Genomic DNA, 18,619 nt, shown 5'->3' on the forward strand with positions numbered 1-18,619 from the left:
GACTGACACAGACAGACCGACCTTTGCGGGTCAGCCATGCCGTGCCAAGGATACGGAGCAGTTCCTTTCCGGCTGCTACTTCTTTACCCTAAACACCCTTCCCTGCCAGGGGAGATGCTGAGATCCCGCTCATCCTGATACCAGGCACGGGGTGAGGGTGGCTGACCCCAAACCGACCCCACAGGAGGGGTAAGAGACCCCTGAAGCCACCTCCACCCTCCTGGGGACGTGGCCCCCAGGTCACTTTTGGGGCTGCTTGTGCCAAAAGGGAGCGCCCTTGCTGCCAGGGCTCGGACCCCGATGCTGGTGCAAAGCAGGGTGCAGGATGCAGCCACCCTTTAGGGACAGCCCCTACGGAGGAGGTGTACGGCTCCTGGGATAAGAGCCCGGTGATTATAGGGCCGTGCTGCTGGAGGAGCAAACGCGGCGTGACGGGAAGCGCGGCGGAGGCTATTTAGACGGCAGCGATAGCGCCCGGCCCGCGGCCGTCACACCATGAGGACGCTTGTCCTCCGGTCACAGCTGGACAGCCTCCGAAATGAGACTCGACCCGCGCTCGGGGAGGCTGGAAGGGCACAGAGAGGGGGCTCAGGCAGCTTTCAGTATCCCTTTTGGGTTTTGGTCAGGTGGCTTAAAGGCTTTGTGGGAAGCAAACAGGAGCACCAAGTGCTCCCCTCTAGGCTCAAAGTCCCCAAAATCTGGGGAGAAACCCTGGGGTGACACCATGGCATCACCCACAGACAGCCACCAGCATGGGAACAAGGGTTTCCTCCCCAAAAACCACCCCAAAACCGGGAGGAGAACCCCAAATCTGAACACCCCAGCTATTTCTTCTGCCAATTCAGGAGCTCCATTACCTGTCCCCTTCCCCACCACCACCCCAGTTTGTCCCCAAACCCTCGGTTTCACCCTCGCAGGGAGGTGAATGCCAACTGTTGGGGACATCATTCCAGGCAAGAATTCGCTAAACACGTGCTCGTTTTCTAAAAGGAAAAAAAAGACGCAGCCGGCGCGCGGCGCTTGGTGCGGATCCCTCCAGGTGTCAGTCCCCGCTGAATGGCGCGTCCCCGCTCGCCGCGCGGCATCACTCAACTGCTCGTCACCGGCTGCGGGGACAAAATATAGGGTTTCGGCAGGCGGTGACAAACGGGAGCAGACACACGGGACAAAAGGCCCGTCACGGCTTTCTGCAGGGTTTGACAGGTGCTCGGGGACGGGATCTATAGGGCCCCGACAAAGGGATGGGGCGAGGATGCACGGAGCGAGGGCGCACGGCGGCACGGAGCAGCAGGTGCTGGGCAAGCTCCTGCTTCCCAGGGCACCTCAAAAAGGGACAGGGACAAGGACAGGTCCCCCTCCCCATGAGCAGCACCCCTGGCTCCTCTCTGCCCCTCCTCCAAAATAAAAGAGGGAGAGAATAGCTGGGTAAATACGCTGGATAAATAGGCTGGATAAATACCTGCTCTGTCAGCTTGCCGCCGTTATTATTTTAATACAAAGATTAAAAGAGGCAATTTAGCAGAAACAGGTGATTTGCCCCTGCAGCTGGCTGCGCCAGGCTGTGTTTTATTCTCCACTTTGCTCCTCTCCAGCACACTCCAATTTCAACAGGAGCGATGCTTTTAAAGGAAGGGAAATAGGGGGGAAAAAAAGAAAATCATCGGCATTTCGGTGAGCTCTCTGCAAAGGATTAAAGCTTGCTGCCGTCTGGGCTGAAGCGCACGGCCTCGGTCAGGATTCAGCCTGGAAGATTTATGGCCTTTTGACTGGCTTAATTGCACGATATTCTGTATTAAATCAGAGCGGGGAGCTCGGCAGGCACTGCCTGGGCATGCGGCCGCCTCCAACCCAGGCAGCAGCATGGATGGGCAACAGCAAAAAAAAAAAAAAAAGGCGGGGGGGGAGAGCCCCCAGCTTTGCTCCTGCATTAAAAATTGTGAGAAGTGCCCCTTCTGCTCCGTCCCTGAGCCTTGGTGGCAAAAAGCAAGCCCCCGAGAAACACAGGGATGAGGAGTGGGGTCCAGCGACTGCAGCGGGACAGGCGGTGGGGTTATTCAGACCTGCCTGGGCTGGCTGAGCAGGATTTCTTCGTTACACACACAGAACCGAGCTAGCACTACGCTATACTAGCTTGATATCGCCAAAAAAATGACTGTCGATCAGATGTTACATTTATCCTCCTCATTATTGTAAGAGGCAACAAAAATCTCCTCCTCCGGCCAGAGGAAAAGCCGGTTCCTCATATCAAAGCCCTGCCAGTTAAATATTTATCCGAGTGCCCGTCCCCGCTTCCCCAGGATGGCTGGATTTTGAGGTTCGAGTCTTACTGATCTATTATTCTCTTTTTGGAGCACAAAGCAGAACTTTTTCGTACAGCATAAAGCCGGGAAATTCTTTGAAGGGAGCTGGAGCCCAACGCGCCCCCCCCGGGACTGGCGCTCGGCAGAGCGGGTGCTGCGGGAGCGGCACGGGGAGCTAATTGCCGAGCTCCTCGAGGAGCTCCTGCTGCTCGTTAAGCCCTTCTGGTTCCTTCGTTTCCACCCTTAGGTTTCTCAGAGGAGCACACGAGGACCACGGTCCATCAGCCGATGGACTCAGGCACACGGCCGGCACTGGGTGGCTTCACCCCGACCAGACGAGCAGGACCCATTTTGGGAGGCGACTCCCAAAAAAAGAAGCAGAGGAAGGGCAAAAAGCTGGGCAGCCCTAGGTAGACGCTCGTTACGCTAATTACAGCGCTGCAAACCTTTCATCTCAGATGAAGCTAGGGGCACTTTTCCTCCGCGGGCCTCTCGCAGGCTGCCTCGGGGTGTGGTGAGCCAGAGCGCGCTCGGGGTGCAGCAGGTCTGGGGAGCTCTGGTCCAAAAGGAGGAGTCGGAGCAGAGCTGACGGCGTTTTGGGAAGCCTGCTCTCCTTCCCACCTCGGTCCCCATCTCTTAACTTCCAAGGAAGCCACCAGAGCACTCGGGTACGTGTGAGCTACACGCGGCAGAGGCCAGGGAACCTCTTCATGCCTTCCCCACGGAGCCACATTTTGGAGACGGCGAGCACAGAGGAGCTCGAGCGTGGCCCCCAGGTGCCTCACGGCTGATGGTGGTCAGCCCATCTCCTGCTCACCACCCACAGCCTCCGGCCCTCTCTGTGTCCTCCACGAGGCCAGGAGGCTGCGTATCACATCACGGTGCCTGCAGCAGGAGCTCTGCTGCCTCCCCCCCCCCCAGGCGTTAATTCTTATCTAAATTCAGCATCACGCTCCTCGCTCCCGAAGTGGCGAAAGGAGGCTCAACTTCTCATTAAAGGACACGGTGAGAAGTTTCTCTCCCAAGCATGTTAACGTTCCTGCCCCTTTTGATGGAGCACCGCAGCAGTAATTAACATTAATGACATACCTGAGGAGCGCCACAGCCCAGAGCAGGGGGATAATTGCAGCAGAGCGCCAGTTTGTTACGGAGGCTACCCGTCACTGTCAAGACGCGGTGTGCAAGCCATACTTCGAGAAGGCTGGAGACAATCCAGAAACTGTACGTGGCTCCACAGCCCTGACTCACCACCAAAGGCACTGAGATTGATCAGAAAGATGATTTGGGAGCAGAGAGGTGCTACTCGTTTTGCTCCCCAGGCTCCCACACCGCAACGCTCTCCGTGCTGCGGGAGCACCAGGCGGGTCTCTATGTTTCGGGACAGCACACCAGATGAGAGAAAACACCTAAAATACCGCATGGGGATTATTTGCATGGTTTGGCAGAGTCCCTGCTTTGCAAACGTCAGAGCATTGCTCGTCCCCACCACCAGGAGCCCACCTGCACCCCCCCAGTTGGAGGTATCAGAGGCACCAGCCACGTGGCGCTGTCTTGGTGCCGCTCCTTGGGACCCAGCAGGGTGGGAAATAAGTGATCTGCACGGTAGAGGTGCTGACTGGAATCGATACGAGGGGAAAACATCCTCATGACAAGGGCTGCAGGGCAGGAGCAGGAGTGCCCCATCACTGGGTAGCACTGCGAGCAGAGCAGGCTGCTCCGCACGGAGGGGGTGGTGGGGAAGACCCTGGGCCTAAATTTCTGCAAGACCGGGATGCGTTGGGTCTTTCCTCTGTGCCCGGAGAGCCCGGGTGGGATCTGCTTCACCCTGTGCCCACAAAGGGGCTCAGCTGGATCAGCGTGCAGCCAGGAGGGGAGCAGGGGGTCCTTTTTCCAAACAAAATGTGGCCAATGCGAGGACAGCCAAGCTGGTGCAGGTCCTGGGAGAGTTTGCGGGTGAAAGCCCTGGCCTCGTAGCAATGATGCTGAGCACAGGAGAGCCTTTGGAGGAGTTGCTCAGGGACAAGCGACACGGGAGATGTCCTGTTCGGGGGGATTCCTGTGATGTGGAATGGAGAAACGACCACCCAAAACTGAGGAGGTGCTGAGCTTGAGAGCTGGGTGGCACTAGATGCTACAGAAGGAAATGGGTTTAGAGCTGGAAATAACACAAGGGAGAGAGAAAATGGATGTGTGCTCTGTCACCAACTATAAGGCATATCTTCACCCATCCAGGTTATGAAAAATGGTCTTGAAACCAACCTCAGCATCCACAAAGCTACCGGACCCATGGCTTCAGTCAGACTCAGCCACCAGAACACCGAACCCTACCCGAAGCAATGCCCTGAATGCGATCACAAAGACAGAGGGCGAGGAGATCTCTGAATAAATACACCAACTCCTTACCCTGCATAAAGCTGCCCTGAGCTGTACCAGCCTCCTCCTGACAGCCCAAGCCTGGCCTCACATGCACCCCAAAAACCCAAGCACCCCGAGCCTCCAGCAAGGCAAAGGCACCGCGGCTGGGAAGCACAGGCAGATTTGGGGTCACCTCTCCTTCACATGGATTTAGGGACAGAGAAGGCAGCCTTGGGGCAGGACACCCCGTGGCAGAGGCTGCCTCCAAAAACCTCCAAAAAAAACTTCAGGGCTTAACGTGGGGTCTCTCGTGCACTCCTTTAACCATCTTGCCTCATGTTCCCCATCTAATGGGTTTTTAAGACCTTCCACTCTGAGTTTGTTTGGTGTTGGGTGTTTTTTTCTTGACTTCTGGCTGATGAATAATCATTAACTATCCATGGAAGATTTAAATGGCCCGTGGAATTCATGGGGTATTAAATGGGCATTATATTATCAGCCACTCTAAATGTTTTGTTTCCGTTTCGAGCCCGTTCATGAGATGTTTATGGGTTGTGGATTTATGGAAGCCGGGGGATCTTTTTAGGAGTAATGTTCCGTACCCCAGCGTTACGGTCAACAGCTGGAGGCTCCGCGCAGGAAAATCTGAGGCTGTAAGCTCAGGAAGTTTAACCCCTGCTTCGGGAGGCTTCAGCATAGAGAAGGACTGAACCCTAGAAATGGGTTCTGAAACACAAAATGCAAGAAACCTCGTGAGGTTGCTTGGAACCTCACCTTGGACAACCCAGGTGAGGAGATAACGACCCCAAGGGACACCAGCATCCCTCTCGGGGTGTTGGATGGGTCCCGCCAGACAGTGGTCTGCAAAGAGTGCATTGCATGGACGCTGCCATAAGATAAAGATTGTCTGATAAAAGCTCCCCAAAAAGCCACTTCTTGCCCTGGGTCAGTAAAACATCAGCCACTGCACCCAGGGTGGAAAACAGCTACAACTTCAGCACTCCTCTGCTGGAGGAAAGGGTGAAAAAGAAAGAAGCTGCCTCTTTAATGCGCTAATTGCTATCCTCAAACGCTAATGGGATTAGAAAGCAGGATTTACTGGTTGCATCCTGAAAATCATTAAGTGCCATTAGAGAAAATTAACCTCCCCAGCTCTCCGAGCAGCTTTGGGGAGCCCAGGTCCTTCCGCACCGACACGATGAGCCCCCCATCGGACACCAGCACTACAGAGCCCTATTAACGCTTGCTCCCTTTCCTCTATTAATTGAGTTTAATAATCCCCCTGGGCTGTGGCTGGTGGTCAGGGACTGGGAATTAAAGTCACATCACCGGGGTGGCAGCGGGCAGGGGACACCAGAGAGGCCAGGCAGGGACCGATGAGGGCAGCAGGGACAGGGACATCACGGGGATGGGGACATCGAAGCCCATGCAAAAGCCATTTCTGATTTCCTTCCACCCATTGCCTGCTCTTCCCTCTTGGCTCATGCAAGGAAATCGAGGCTCCCTGTGGGAGATGGGGAAGCAGCAGCAGCTGGAAGGGTTTTGGTCCGTACACGTGTCCAACCTCACCCCAAAGCTGTGCCACCACGACCTGGGGCGTGCAATGACCAGGTTGGAGATTAAATGCCTTGGGGGAACGGAGGCAGCCCCACTGCTCCCCCCGGTGCCATGGGTGACGTCCTGGCCCTACTAACTGAGGGCAGACCTTGGGTCAGAGGCTGACCCAACACAACTAACACGGGCAGCACGCTGCTCTCCACGGCTTCGCTCCCGTGACCGTGGCGGTGCCGACTGGGGCTGCAGCAGGGTCAATACGGCCTCAGGTGCCCACGCAAGAGAGGAAGGAATCGGATCACTTCCAGAGACAGAAATCCATCTCTGTCCATAGCGGGGAGGAGGATGATTGCCCTCGTTTCTTGCCGTTGCCACTGCCACGGCTGCGGGGACACAGCAAGCGGCAGCACCACGATACACGTGGGGAGAAGGCCGCAGGGCTGCCCCCCAAAACCGAGCAGCCCACGGCCCCCTTTATGGCACGGAGCAGTGGGGTTCTGGGCACGGCCACCAGAAGTACCCAAAGGGCCAGGGAGGGAGCGCGAGGCCGGCCCCGTTCCCTGCACTGCAGCAGCCTCTGCCGGCACCGAGCCGCAGAGCAGGAGGGAGCCGGAGCTGGTGCTGCAACAGCACTGGGGATGGAGAAATGGAAAAGGCCCTGGGGAGGGTTACAGAAAGGGGTGTAGAAAACGTGCACATCTCGGCCAAAAGAGGATTTTTCCCATTTCTGTCTCGCAGCCATGAGCAGCTCCAACAGACAGGCTGCAGGCGGCGATCCCACGCTGCAGAGCAGAACCCCGCAGCACCCAGACCCATCAAGTGGCACGGGAGGGCTTCACCGAGCTGCATCCCCGGAGCCCCTGGGTGCTCCCCACCTGCCCCACGAGAGCTGGCACACAGCACCCCGCTCAGCAAAGCCGTCCCCACCACGTGCTGCGTCCACAAAGGGTTCCCCAGCGTCAAGCTCCAAACCCTGCCTCGATGGGATGCCCAGACAGGAGCACCCCAAATCCCAACATTTTAAGACCCAGGATGCTTTCTGCATGGCATCAGGCCACCCCCCCAGCCCCGATCCCTCAGGACACCCGCTTACTTGGGGGTGTGCGCCTCGTCCACGCGGTGCCCCAGCTGGAACTCGTGAGACTTGCTGCGGTGCAGGGCGGTGAAGCCGGGCAGGAGGTGGATGAGCTTGCGCGACGCCGGCGGCGGTGTCCCGGGGGGCTTCAGCTTGTTCCTGCGCCGCAGGGGCGGCGTGCCAGGGGGCGTCATGGTGGTCACGATGTTGGGGGTGCGCGGCGGGGTGTGAGCCACGTGCCGCTGGCGCGGGGAGGGCGGCAGGGAGCGGTGGCCGGATTCCACGGGCGGGCACAGCCCCGGGTGGCCCTCCACGGTCAGGCGGTCCACGTGGGTGTAGAGGGGGCCGTGGGACGAGCCGGCGTGGCAGTGGTGCTGCGCGCACTTGGGAGGGGGCTTGGGGCTCTGCGAGAGGTGCGTGCGGATCCACTGGACGGGCTCCGGCGGGCAGCCCGGCTGGTTCTCCTTCCCCGGCTCCGCTGTGGGCCACTGGATGGTCCAATCCTGCTTGGAGAGGCTGCCGCCTGCGACAGAGCACACACACGGCCATGTGGGGGATGCCCCGTGGCACCCAGACCCCCTGCCCTGTCCTGGTGGGACCCAACACACCCCAAGTCCTTGGGGACAAGGGGGGATCTGGGTGCCAACCCAAGCACCAAGCCCCACCGTGAGCCGCCACCATCCCAAAGCACCACTGGGGATGGGGGACCCATTGCAGCACTACCATCCCTTCCCATTCACTCAATTTACAGAAAGGGGGGAAAAATACAAAAAAAATATTAAGTGTGGCTCCTCTCAGCTCCTAATTATTAGTCTGCACCAGTGCAGAGATGAGTAAAGACCTGTCGGCGCTGACTTCAGAGCACCAACGTGATGGAGCGGATGCAAGCTCCCCGCCCCGACTTCTTTTGATCGCCACCTCTAAGAAAAACAGCATAAAAAATGTAATCTCTTTATTTTAAAAAGGCTCCTTCCCCCATCCCTTTTTCAGTTATTAATTGCCTGTCCTGTTATCTACCCGTGCCTTTTCAAGGGGGGATGTTTTATTTCGAGCTCATGAGGGTGAAAAATAAAAGAGGAGAAGGCTTTTGAATGGAAAGCTTTGGGATTAGATTGATAAAGCTCCAGGGGAAAAGGGGCTGAGGAGGTAGTTTTTTTTTTTTTTTTTTTTTTTTTTTTTTTGAATTGTTCTCCTGAAGCAGAAAATAAAGCCAGCGAAAGTGGCAATCCTATAGGAAATGCTCACCCTGCAGCCCCTCGGGACGGCGTGCACCAAAAGCCGGAGGAATTGCAAGAGCCCTGGGGGTGCAACGCTTTGAAATTAATCCTCCTGCAAGCTCCTGACCCCCCAGCCCCATAAACCAGCCCACAATACAGCGATGTGCAAGCCTGCATGCATGTATGCAAATCAGGGAGCCCCCCATTGGCTGCTCTGCGTGCATAGATTTACATAACTCAGAGCTGCCCGGATGCTGCAGCCCTGCACTGCCACCTCCGAACCGCAGCAGCAATTAGCGGTAATTAAGGAAGGAGAGACGAAGCCGACCCAGGGTCCCGCTCCCACATCCCCCCCCGGCTCGGGTTGCCCTTTTGCTTGCTGGCTGCCCGTGTTGGAGCACGGCTGATGTGCCCGAGAGCAAAAATAGCCACTTTTTGGGTGCGTCAGGGCTAAAAATACCGCGGATCAGCTCGGCAAAGGTATTTTCGACAGTGGCTTCCACACACGCCGCAGGTACCGGGCACGCCACTCGATGGGATACGGCTCAACCGAGAGCGTGCTTTAGAGGCAAAAATAACAAAATCCCCGAGCTCTTACTCCTGCAGAGCGCGTGAAGCCCTCGCTGGTTCCTCCAAGAAACCCCACTTCCTCCGAGGGCTCCCTCGGGTGTTATTGCCACTCTGCCCGAGGGGGTTTCCATGTGGGAAATCAGGGAGGAGTGAGCACAAAAGTCACATTTTTCCTCCCCACATGCCCCCCACAATCTCCTTGCCCCACAGAAAACACCACCAAGATGTTCACCAAACCCCGTGAGCGCAGCACCGGCCAGCAGCTGAGCGTCCCCATAGGGATGCTCTGGATGTAGGTGCCCACCTAGCGAGGGGTTTTCAGTCCCCACCTCTGTCCCTGTCTCACGGTGCCGGGCATCCCGAGGAGGGCACAGGCTGCAGGTGAGCAGAGAGGCTCTTATCGGGCAGACACAGCCAGCCCCGTGCGCCCTCACTGCGTCCCACAGCCTCGTGCTCTGCCCTCAAACCTCGCGGGATCCTCAGATGGCAATGCAAGACCCAGGGAATAATTCTCCCTGGGGATCAGAGGGACAGCGCTGTCCCCAAAGCCCTCACCCTGCCCTTTTCCTTCCCCCAAATCAACAGTCCCGGGACCAGATGGGAAGCCAAAACCCACAAAACTGCAGCCCGGTGCCACCCCCGTGGTCCCACTGCAGGGACCAGCTCTGCACACCCACACACCGTGGGTGCTGCGGCTTTCCAAGGGGGCAGCCCTCGGCTTTCCCCCAAAACGAGGATGCTCACCACTTTATATCACACCCCCCCTTCTCCGCTCTGCACCTGATTTATTTATTTTAAGAGAGTCGCACTCTCCAAGCCAAAGCTTCCCCCGCAAGCAGCAGGTTTCAGGCAGAATTTTGGACCGATCCCTGCCTGGCAGAGCCCACAGCCCCTTCCCCATCCGGATCTGTCCCTGCCTGACCCCGCTTCCCGAGGCCATCAGGACCCACGGATGCCCAGCACGGGATCATTTTTCCCCGTAGGACCGTTAATCACCTCCCCGTCACACGCCACCAGCTCCTCGAGCCACAGGGGCACCGCTCGGCTCTTACTTAATATTAAATTAATCCTGCTCCGAGCCCGAACGCGACGCCTCGGCTGCTAATAAAATCCTGCTGCCAGCGCGCGGCTTCGCAGCAGAGAAAAATCCAATACGGGCTTGTTAACACGATAAAGCCGGGTTTTTATATAGGGTTGCTGCTCGCTGTATGCAATACAGTAACTCCTCTGGTCCGTGAGCTTTTCCAGGGATTTTTCCGACACGGGTGGAGCTGCCCCAAGGATGCTCAGGCCACGGATGCTCAGGCTGGGAAGGGTTCCCCGTTACCAAACCCCATCGCGATTCCAGCACTCAACCAGCGACCTGCTTCCTCCCTCCCTCCTTCCCCAGCCCCCATTCCCACAGAGAATTGGCCTGGGAAATTAGCTGTCTCTAATTAACAACTCAATAAATAGAGATTGATGGAAAAGGTTAATACCATGCCTTATTCCTGCTTTATTAATACTAATCTCGGCTCCTAGAAATCGACCACCGGCGCACTTGCAAAGAAATTACATGATGTTTTAAAGAGGCAGCGGCTTGCCTGCTAATTATATTTCCAGGCTAGGCTTGTCCCTGGCTTTGCGCGGAGCTAAGACAGACACAAGGGAGCCGAGGGCTCAGCACCACTCTCACCCACCGGCCCCCAGCGAGCATCCTCAGCCCCCTGGCTACTAAGGGACCCGGTCCCAAAACCCCAAAGCATGGGGCTTGATGCTGCTGACCGCTCCGTTTCCCTTCCCATTGGGTTTTACACCCGGACAGGGGTAAAACACACAGCTTTTTGGTGGCAGCCCCATCCCTGCTGCCCCTCGGATGGGCCAGGGGCACAAACGCTCTGCCTGGACCACGGCGCGAGCCTCTACAAGGGATAAAACCCAGGACCTGCCAAAAATCAGGGCCATTGGACCTGGCTCAGGCCATCGGACCTGCCTTGTGCCATCCACTGGACGGTGCAGCAGGGATTTCCGAAGGCTCACGTGCATTTCCCAGGGGGGAATTCCCTCGGCGGAGAGGGATTATCGGAGAGATTATCGGAATATCGGAGAGATTTGGTGAAGATGCCAAAGGGAAGAGGGCAGGAGGAGAGGCGGGAGCCGGATTTGGGGAGTGCAGTGGTGGGGCTGTGCAGGGAACGTCAGGCTGTGGGAAGGGGCTGCTGTGCCCTACGGGGGGGGGGGAGGGGCTGCCCTGCAACAAAACCCCACCAGGTCCCCCCCTCGCCACCAGTCCTGTCCCCAGGAGCCTGCAGACCGGACTCATCCTCCCCCCCCCCCGCCCCGGGATGCTTTATGAAATGATGCACTGGGGGGGGGTGAGAGCAGCTGCGGAGGGGGGCCTGGGGGGCTCCAAACCCCCCCCGGGACGGACGGACGGACAGACGGACACATCCCACCTGCACCCTGCCCGCAGCCCGCTGCCAGCCCCCGAGGATGCTCAGCGGCTCCCGCGGAGCTCTGCTGCCACCGCCCGGGCACCCGCCAGCCTCGCACCCCGGCCGGCTCCTGCGGGGGGAGCAGAGCTCAAACCCTCCCCAAACCCCCCCAAAAATAAAAAATTAAAAATTAAAAATAATCCTGCTTGGAGCAGGGGCACTGCGGGGAGCCTTTGGGGGTCTCAGCCTCCCTCTCCAGCAGCCCCCACGAGGAGGCGGGTGATGTCCACTGCTGGCACCCAGATTTGGGGGCACAAACGGGGGCTCCTGGCCCGATTTAGGATCACAAACCCGAGCGGTGCCCCCTGGGTGCCCCCAGGACACGAGCGCAGGGTGCAGACCTGACTCACCGGACTTGTGGACGCTGCGCAGGCAGGAGAGGGAGGCGTTGAGGCGAGCGCACTCCTCGCTGTTGGCCCCGAACTTCTCCACGGTCTCGCAGACCTGGTCGTCGGTCATCTCCAGCAGCTCCTCCAGGCTCAGCTGCCCGGGGGCGATTTCCTGCCAGGAGTGAGAAAAAGGGGGAAAAAAAAATGTCCTGGGGCATCTGCTGATACGTCAGCGCCTTGGGGCGCACAGGGAAAAAGCCAGACCCTCCTCCTGGGGATTTGGAGATTCCCTCTGTCCTATATGCACGGGAGATGCTACAGCCTGAGCCTCAGGATGGTCTCAGGCACATCCAGACCCCGCTCAGCACCGGGACATTGGGGTTTGCCACCAAATCCTGCCCCATCACCCACAGCTTCCTCGCAGGCTTCCTCTTCCTGAGCGCACCGGGGTGCCAGCCTCCAGCTGCACCCATTACTCACAGGGACCCAGGGCGTGGCCAAAGGTTTTGGGGGGACCTTGTGGACGCCTCCTTCACCAGAAACAGCAGTGAGATGTCCCCAGCTTCAAGGGACAGCCACGGGGTGGCCCCAGCCAGCACCTCCCTCCCAGCACCTTCCCATGCAGAGAAAAAAATTGGTCCCCCTGCCTTCCCACCCCGTTCTCTACCACCAACCCCAACTTGCTACAGGTGTCCCGTGGCCCAAAAATGTTGCTCCAAGACACTTTCCATCCTGGGAAACACTGCCCTCTTGCCAAACTTTGCTGGAGGATCCCACAGCAAACCTCCCGGGCGCGCGCTCGGTGCCCCCGCCTCACCTCCATCACCTCCTTGCGGATGTCGACGATGCGGAACCAGTGCAGGAGCTGGGGGAAGCCTTCCAGCTTGGCATTGCGCTCCTGCAACGCCACCTTCCTCTTGCAGGAGAGCTGCCGGCTGAAGTACTTGACCAGCTTGCTCTGGAAGAGGAGGGGAAAGCCCCGTGGAAGCTTTTTTTCCTCCCCCGTCCCCACGCTGGGTCTCCAAGGGGGCCGTTTCCCATCTTTCCCAGCTCCTTTATCCCCAACCCTGCGTGTCTCCGCTCTGCGGGCTGACAGCCCTCGCCCCCGGGGACCCCAGTGCAGGGGGGTGAGGGGACAGGAGGGACAGGATGCCCCTTCTCCCACGCTGCTCACCCACCGCCCAAAAGATGTGCTCCCCACCGCCATACCCAATCTCAGTGCAGAGACCACCCAAAGCATCCCACATTTGGAGCATCACTGGGTCCGAGCGTTTGCTCCCTGTTCCTAAGAAAACCCAACCCCATCAGCCCCTTCCTCCCACCCCATTGCAGACCCCACAGCCTCCGGGACCCCTTTGCCCGGCCGAGCATCCCCACAAGCCTCCCACGATGGGGACAAAGCCACCAACGTGTGTGCGAGGGAAAGGCTGACAGCTCCCGAAATAAAGCCTCTGAGCGACTGGCCTGGTTTCTTGGAGATGTGGAGCAGAGCCCTGCTCGCTGGAAACCTGCTGGGATTTCCCACTCCTGCTCTCCAGCTGGGAGATTCCCCGCCGCCGGCAGCGCTAGATGGTGCTGTGCCCCTGCCCAGCGCCCGCAAACGCGGCCTCGCCACCCCAAAAATAGATGAGCCGAGAGCAAAACATCGCAACGGCCTGGAATAGAGGGAGCCCCGGCCCCGGGGAGGGATGCGTGTCAACAGCTAGGGGGAAAAAGCAAAAATCAGCCCCCTTGCAGGGACCTTGCAGGGACCCAGCCATTGCCCTCCTTCCCCAGCCCCTTGTGCCAGGGGCTCCTCTCCCGGGCGCAGCGAGTGCCAAGCCCCAACGGGTCTGACAGCCCCAAAAACGGGGCTTCATCACCAAAAATTAACGCCCGAAGCAAAGCCATGGAGAGCTAACCAGGAATCACAGGGAAAGCTGTACAGAGTCCTGCCGGGGCTCAGCACGGTGCTGCACAGCTGGGGGCATCACCTTTGGGTCCCCCAGGGGTGCTTTTTAGCAAAGCCGCCCTCCTAGCACGGAGCACGAGGGGTTTGGGGAGCACCCTGCCCTTTTTCCCCCCTCAGTGGGGCTCAAGCAGCTTGGGGACACAGAGGCACACCCAAAGCTGCCCTGAGCTGACAGGAGGGCTCGAAGGCACACGGCAGCTCCTGCCCCACAGCCGCACACATCTACACCAAACCAGCAGGAACACACCAGGAAAGTCCTCCCAAAAATCCCCTCCACCCCAGTACCCTGCTCATCAGCAGCTCCTGCAGGCTGGGGAAGCCGCCAGGCTCAGAGCCCAGCGGGAAGCAGAGGGGATGCCCGAGGTGCTAAAATTAGGCTCCTGGAACGGGGACAGAGCCAGGAACTGGGGCAGAGCCCCCCCGAGGTGCCGCTGCCACCATGGCAGAGACGTACCGGGAACTGAGAACTGATGGGGAAAGGATGGGGTGAGGCTCCCACAGAAGGCAGCATAAAGCTACGCCTCTCCTGCAGGCACACTTTTATTTCAAGCTCCAGGTAGGGGAAATCAGCCCCACTTGCCCCTCGAGAGGGCAGAGGCACCTTCGTTAGCACAAACGAGGGCGCAGGTGGGACACCAAGCACAGGCAGATACTTCGGCAGCATCCCATGGGGCTGCACAAAGCATGGGTAAACAAGCTCAGCGCACCTCTGTGCCACATCCCCGGTGTCCAGGAACACTTCTCACGTTGGCGAGCCGGGATGGGAAGGGAAGTGGCTGGAAGGGACGGCACGCCACGCTTGCCTCTTGCTCCTGGTGCCACCAAGCCGTGGCTCGGCCGTCCCCGCGCCCCGCCAGGCAGGGAGGTGCTAAACGCGCCTCTGCCGAAAAGGCCGGATCCTGCCTTGCAATCCTGATGCTGTGTGGCCCCCTCCAGCCCTCCTGTGCCTCGGTTTGCCCGTCTGCAGAATGGGAAGCTGGGCGAGGAGGGCACCCGGGGACAAGTGCTGGGGTGCCGCTAGCCGCGGGGTGTTTGCTGTTGGGGGACACCAGAGCCTGCAATGCCCCGTGAGCACCTGGTAGCTGGGAAAATATGGGTGTATATACGGTGCGTGCATGTAGCTATACCTATCCACGTGCATTTTATATGTGTGCATTTTATATGTACGTGTATACCTGTGTGGGTGCTGTACCGGGTGATATACGTGCCCGCTGGCCGCCTCTCCCGCTGCAGCAGGACCCAAAAGCAGGGCCGGGGTGGGCAGCAGCGGTGTCCCCACTCATGTCACTCCCTTGGGACCCTGGGTGACAGCAGCTATGCTGTGGCCACCTCTGCCACCTGCAGAGCCTCCTCGAGCAGCACCGGGGACTTCCAGCCCTTTTGTCACCCCCATGAGGATTTCCCCCGCAGCATCACCCCAAAACATGATGAGCAAAGGCACCCAGCAGGTGCCAGCACCCAGAGGGAAGGCGGCTCAGCATCGGGGACAGAGCTGGCCCCCGCCCTGCCTGGAGGCTGGGAAAGGTGGCAGAAAATCCACCTGCAGGAGCACGAGGTTAACGCTGATCCCCTTTGTGTGGGGTCTGGCCGTGCCAAACATCACCGTGCCCGTGGAGCGCACAGGTTTTGGACACACACAGGGATGCTGCAGGTCTCAGTGGGGGAAAACGCCTCCAAATTCAGAGGCTCAGCCTCTGCCCTGGGACGGGGCAGCCCCAGCCCAATGGGAGAAGGCTCCCATGGGATAGGAACCGGGACCCTCGCTCTCCTGGTGCCGCAGCAACGGAGCAGATGCTGTCCCAAGCCGAGCGGCTCCTCCCCGATTCCCCCGAGGGCTTGTTACTGCAGACATGCCGGCAGCACAGGGGAACACCTCGCCACCCGGGTGTTTGCCAAGAGCTTTCCCTCTCCAGGCTCTTTGGAGCCCTGCTAGGCTTGCACGCCACCTCGGGCTCTGCGCGTCATTTATCTCAAGCACTGCTAAATGCTCCCTGGGGCTCTCCCACGAATAAACCCGAGCTGCCCCGAGTTCCCACCAACAAACCCCCGTGTGGTGCACGGAGCTGAGCCCTGCTCCAGCTCGATGCACCGGGGTTTAATTAATGGCAAAAGGGATCTCGACATCTGCCCCGAGATGGGACACATCTGGCTTTGACCGCTCCAAGCACTGGCAGGATTTCTGCCCCCAGCACCCAGCCACTTTGTGGTCACTTGAGCAAAACTTCCCTGTGATGCCAAACACTCGTTCTTCTGCTCCCCTGGTTTATTTTTGTCCTCTTTCCTTTGCTCTCGGCCCTAATCATTGAGTACCCAAGCGTTGCCCACCCCACAGCATCCCCTCTCCATGGGGATGCTGCTCTCCCTCACTCAAACGCCGCGGCGGGGCGTTAAAACCAAACACAACGATTTGCATCGGTCAGCACCAGGGCCGGACCCTTTCAGACAGATCCCACGAGCTCCAGCTCACGCCGTGGCCCTGCAGCACCCCAAAACCCAAATATAAGGGTGCAAAGCCAGAGTGCCAAGCTCGGGAAGGGGAACGGAGCCGCTCGCTCCCGGCCAGCGCTCCCTGCTCCGATGCTGCTCGGACCCAGGTCTGCGCAGTGCGGCGTCGGGCAGTGTTTCGGTTGCAGCCACTGCCTTGGTTTTGGCCAGAGCCAGACCCAAGGTGCAGGCAGGACCTCAAAACCTCCTGGCACCGAGCGCTGCCACCCAGCCCAGGCCACGGGCACCGGTACCCATCCAGGAGGGACGCTGCATCCCGGGGAGTTACCGGCTCCCCGTGCAACCACGGCACAGGGAAGATGGGCACTCGCGTGTACCCCAAAATTATTTAAAATAAATGAGCAGAAGCACCGCTCTGAATCCTGCAAAACCAGGATTTGGCAAAAAAAAAAATAAAATACAATGATGGCTTTACCCCTGCGTTGTTGCAGCTGGGTGGGAAGGGAAGCAGCGCCGAGCGGTGCCTCCGCACCTGCGTCACGTCCTTGGGACGTGGCGGTGGCGGCGGCGGCTCAGGGCCACGCTGGGCTCCTGCTTACACTGGTGGAAACCCAGGACAATGCCATCGGGGTCCCTGGGCTCCCCGGAGCCGGGCCGGACCCACACCAACGTGCCCAAACTGGGAACCCGGTCCCAGCTCCATCCGTTGTCACTGCCCTCCTGGAAATCGCCTGCTTTCTGTGCAAGGGGTAGAAGAGCCAAGCCTGGGGAAAAAGGTGCTGGGGATCCTGGGGCTCCTGTCCCTCGGTGCGTGCTGGTGCTGGACGGACACTTCCCTGCCAGTGCCCAGAATTTATGGGGCAGCTCCCAGGGTTTTCCCCCGGCCACCTCCGAACTTGCGTTGCCCACGCGCAGGAGGCAGGGACACGGTGTCCCTGCAGGGGATGGCTTCGCCACGCTCTTCATCTCCATCATCTTCATCAGTCCAGTCCGCAAGAGGCAGGTGGGAACTCGTGAGCGGTGCCGACCCTCATTTGGAGCGGGAGGAACACCGTGGTGCCCCGACACCGCGCCGCTCACTGGGCCTCCGACCAGGACCACGTGGGTGCGACCACGCAGGATGAAATCCCACCGTCCTGCATCATCTGATGAACCTGAATCCTCCTGCACATCCCAAAAGTGCTGCTCAGCCCCAGGAGGTGGCTGGGGACACTGCCCAGCTCGGAGAGGTCCGGGAGCGCAGCACATCCCACCCCGCGGCACACACATGGGGCGCGGAGCCCACCGGGGAGCCGCACACGGGGGGACCCCGCTGCTGCCCTGGAGCACCCCAGGAAGCTGCAGCATCCCACGGGAGGAGGTGGCACCGCATCCCCGGCCACCGCGGTCCCTGGCCCCGCGCCCTCAGAGCTGCTCAGCGGCCGCGATATTTCGGTTCTGCACCAGGATGGAAAGCAACAGCCAAAAAACCCGAGCGGGGCACGGCTCCGAAATCCCCCCGGCCGCAGCCTCCGTGCTTCCCCACCTACGAAAACCAGCAGCTGTAGTAAATAAATCCTCTCCTCTGCTCCCAGGCGCTGCACCTGCATAGGGGGGGCCTTGGGACTGCGCAGGATCCGACCCCGAGGCCTGTACATAAGGTACAGAGAGCCGGGATGCTTCCAGGCTTCAGAAACCCCTTTCGAATCCTTCTCACTGCCGAGGGATGGGGTCCCCCCTCATGCCCCCTGCCGCAGATTCTAGGACCCCTCTGCCCCGCGGGGCCACCGGAGCCGTGCAGGATTTCCCCCTCGGTGCGCCGGGGGAGGCCGGAGGCTGCGGCGGAGGAGCCGGGGGCGAGGATGCTGGTGAGGGTGCTGGTGAGGGTGCTGGTGAGGGTGCTGGTGAGGGTGCTGGTGAGGGTGCTGGCCTCCCGCAGCCGGGCAGGGAGCTGGGGGCAGGCTGCGGGTGGGCAGGGGGCTGCTGCTCGCCGGGATGGGGGCGGCTGGGGGGGGGAAAGGGGGAGCTGGGGGGGGACGAGGCCAGGCCGGGGGGGATGCGGGAGGCAGGGCTGCGGGCCGGGAGGCTGCGGGGCGCTGCGGCCAGGCCCGGGGCTGGTGGAAGGGGCCCGGGGAGGGCTGGGGGAGGCTGCGGCCGGCCGGGGGGTGCCGGGGGGATGCGGGGGGGGGGGGATGCGAAGGCCGGGGGCCGCTCCCGGCGAGCAGCGCTCGGCTGCCACCGGTCCCACCTCGGGCCACCTGCAGAGCGCGCAGCCTCACTCGGCCGCTCCGCACCGCTCCGCACCGCTCCGCACCCCGCTCCGCACCGCAAGGCTCAGCACCGCTCCGCACCGCACCGCACCGCAGCGCC

General features: G+C 59.9%; 1 protein-coding gene across 1 annotated transcript in view; it reads right to left on the reverse strand.

Moving 5' to 3' along the window:
• Positions 1 to 18,619, reverse strand: part of KSR2 (kinase suppressor of ras 2) — a gene marked incomplete at its 3' end in the record, with an annotated part of 54,837 nt that overhangs the window by 35,895 nt on the left and 323 nt on the right. Inside the window, 3 exon segments of the mRNA XM_083803328.1 lie at positions 7,303 to 7,807; positions 11,896 to 12,046; positions 12,692 to 12,832. Of these exon segments, the coding sequence (XP_083659454.1) occupies positions 7,303 to 7,807; positions 11,896 to 12,046; positions 12,692 to 12,832 (797 nt within the window).

This window comes from Anser anser (assembly GCF_964211835.1).
Source record: "Anser anser genome assembly, chromosome: 18".
Lineage (NCBI taxonomy): Eukaryota > Metazoa > Chordata > Aves > Anseriformes > Anatidae > Anser > Anser anser.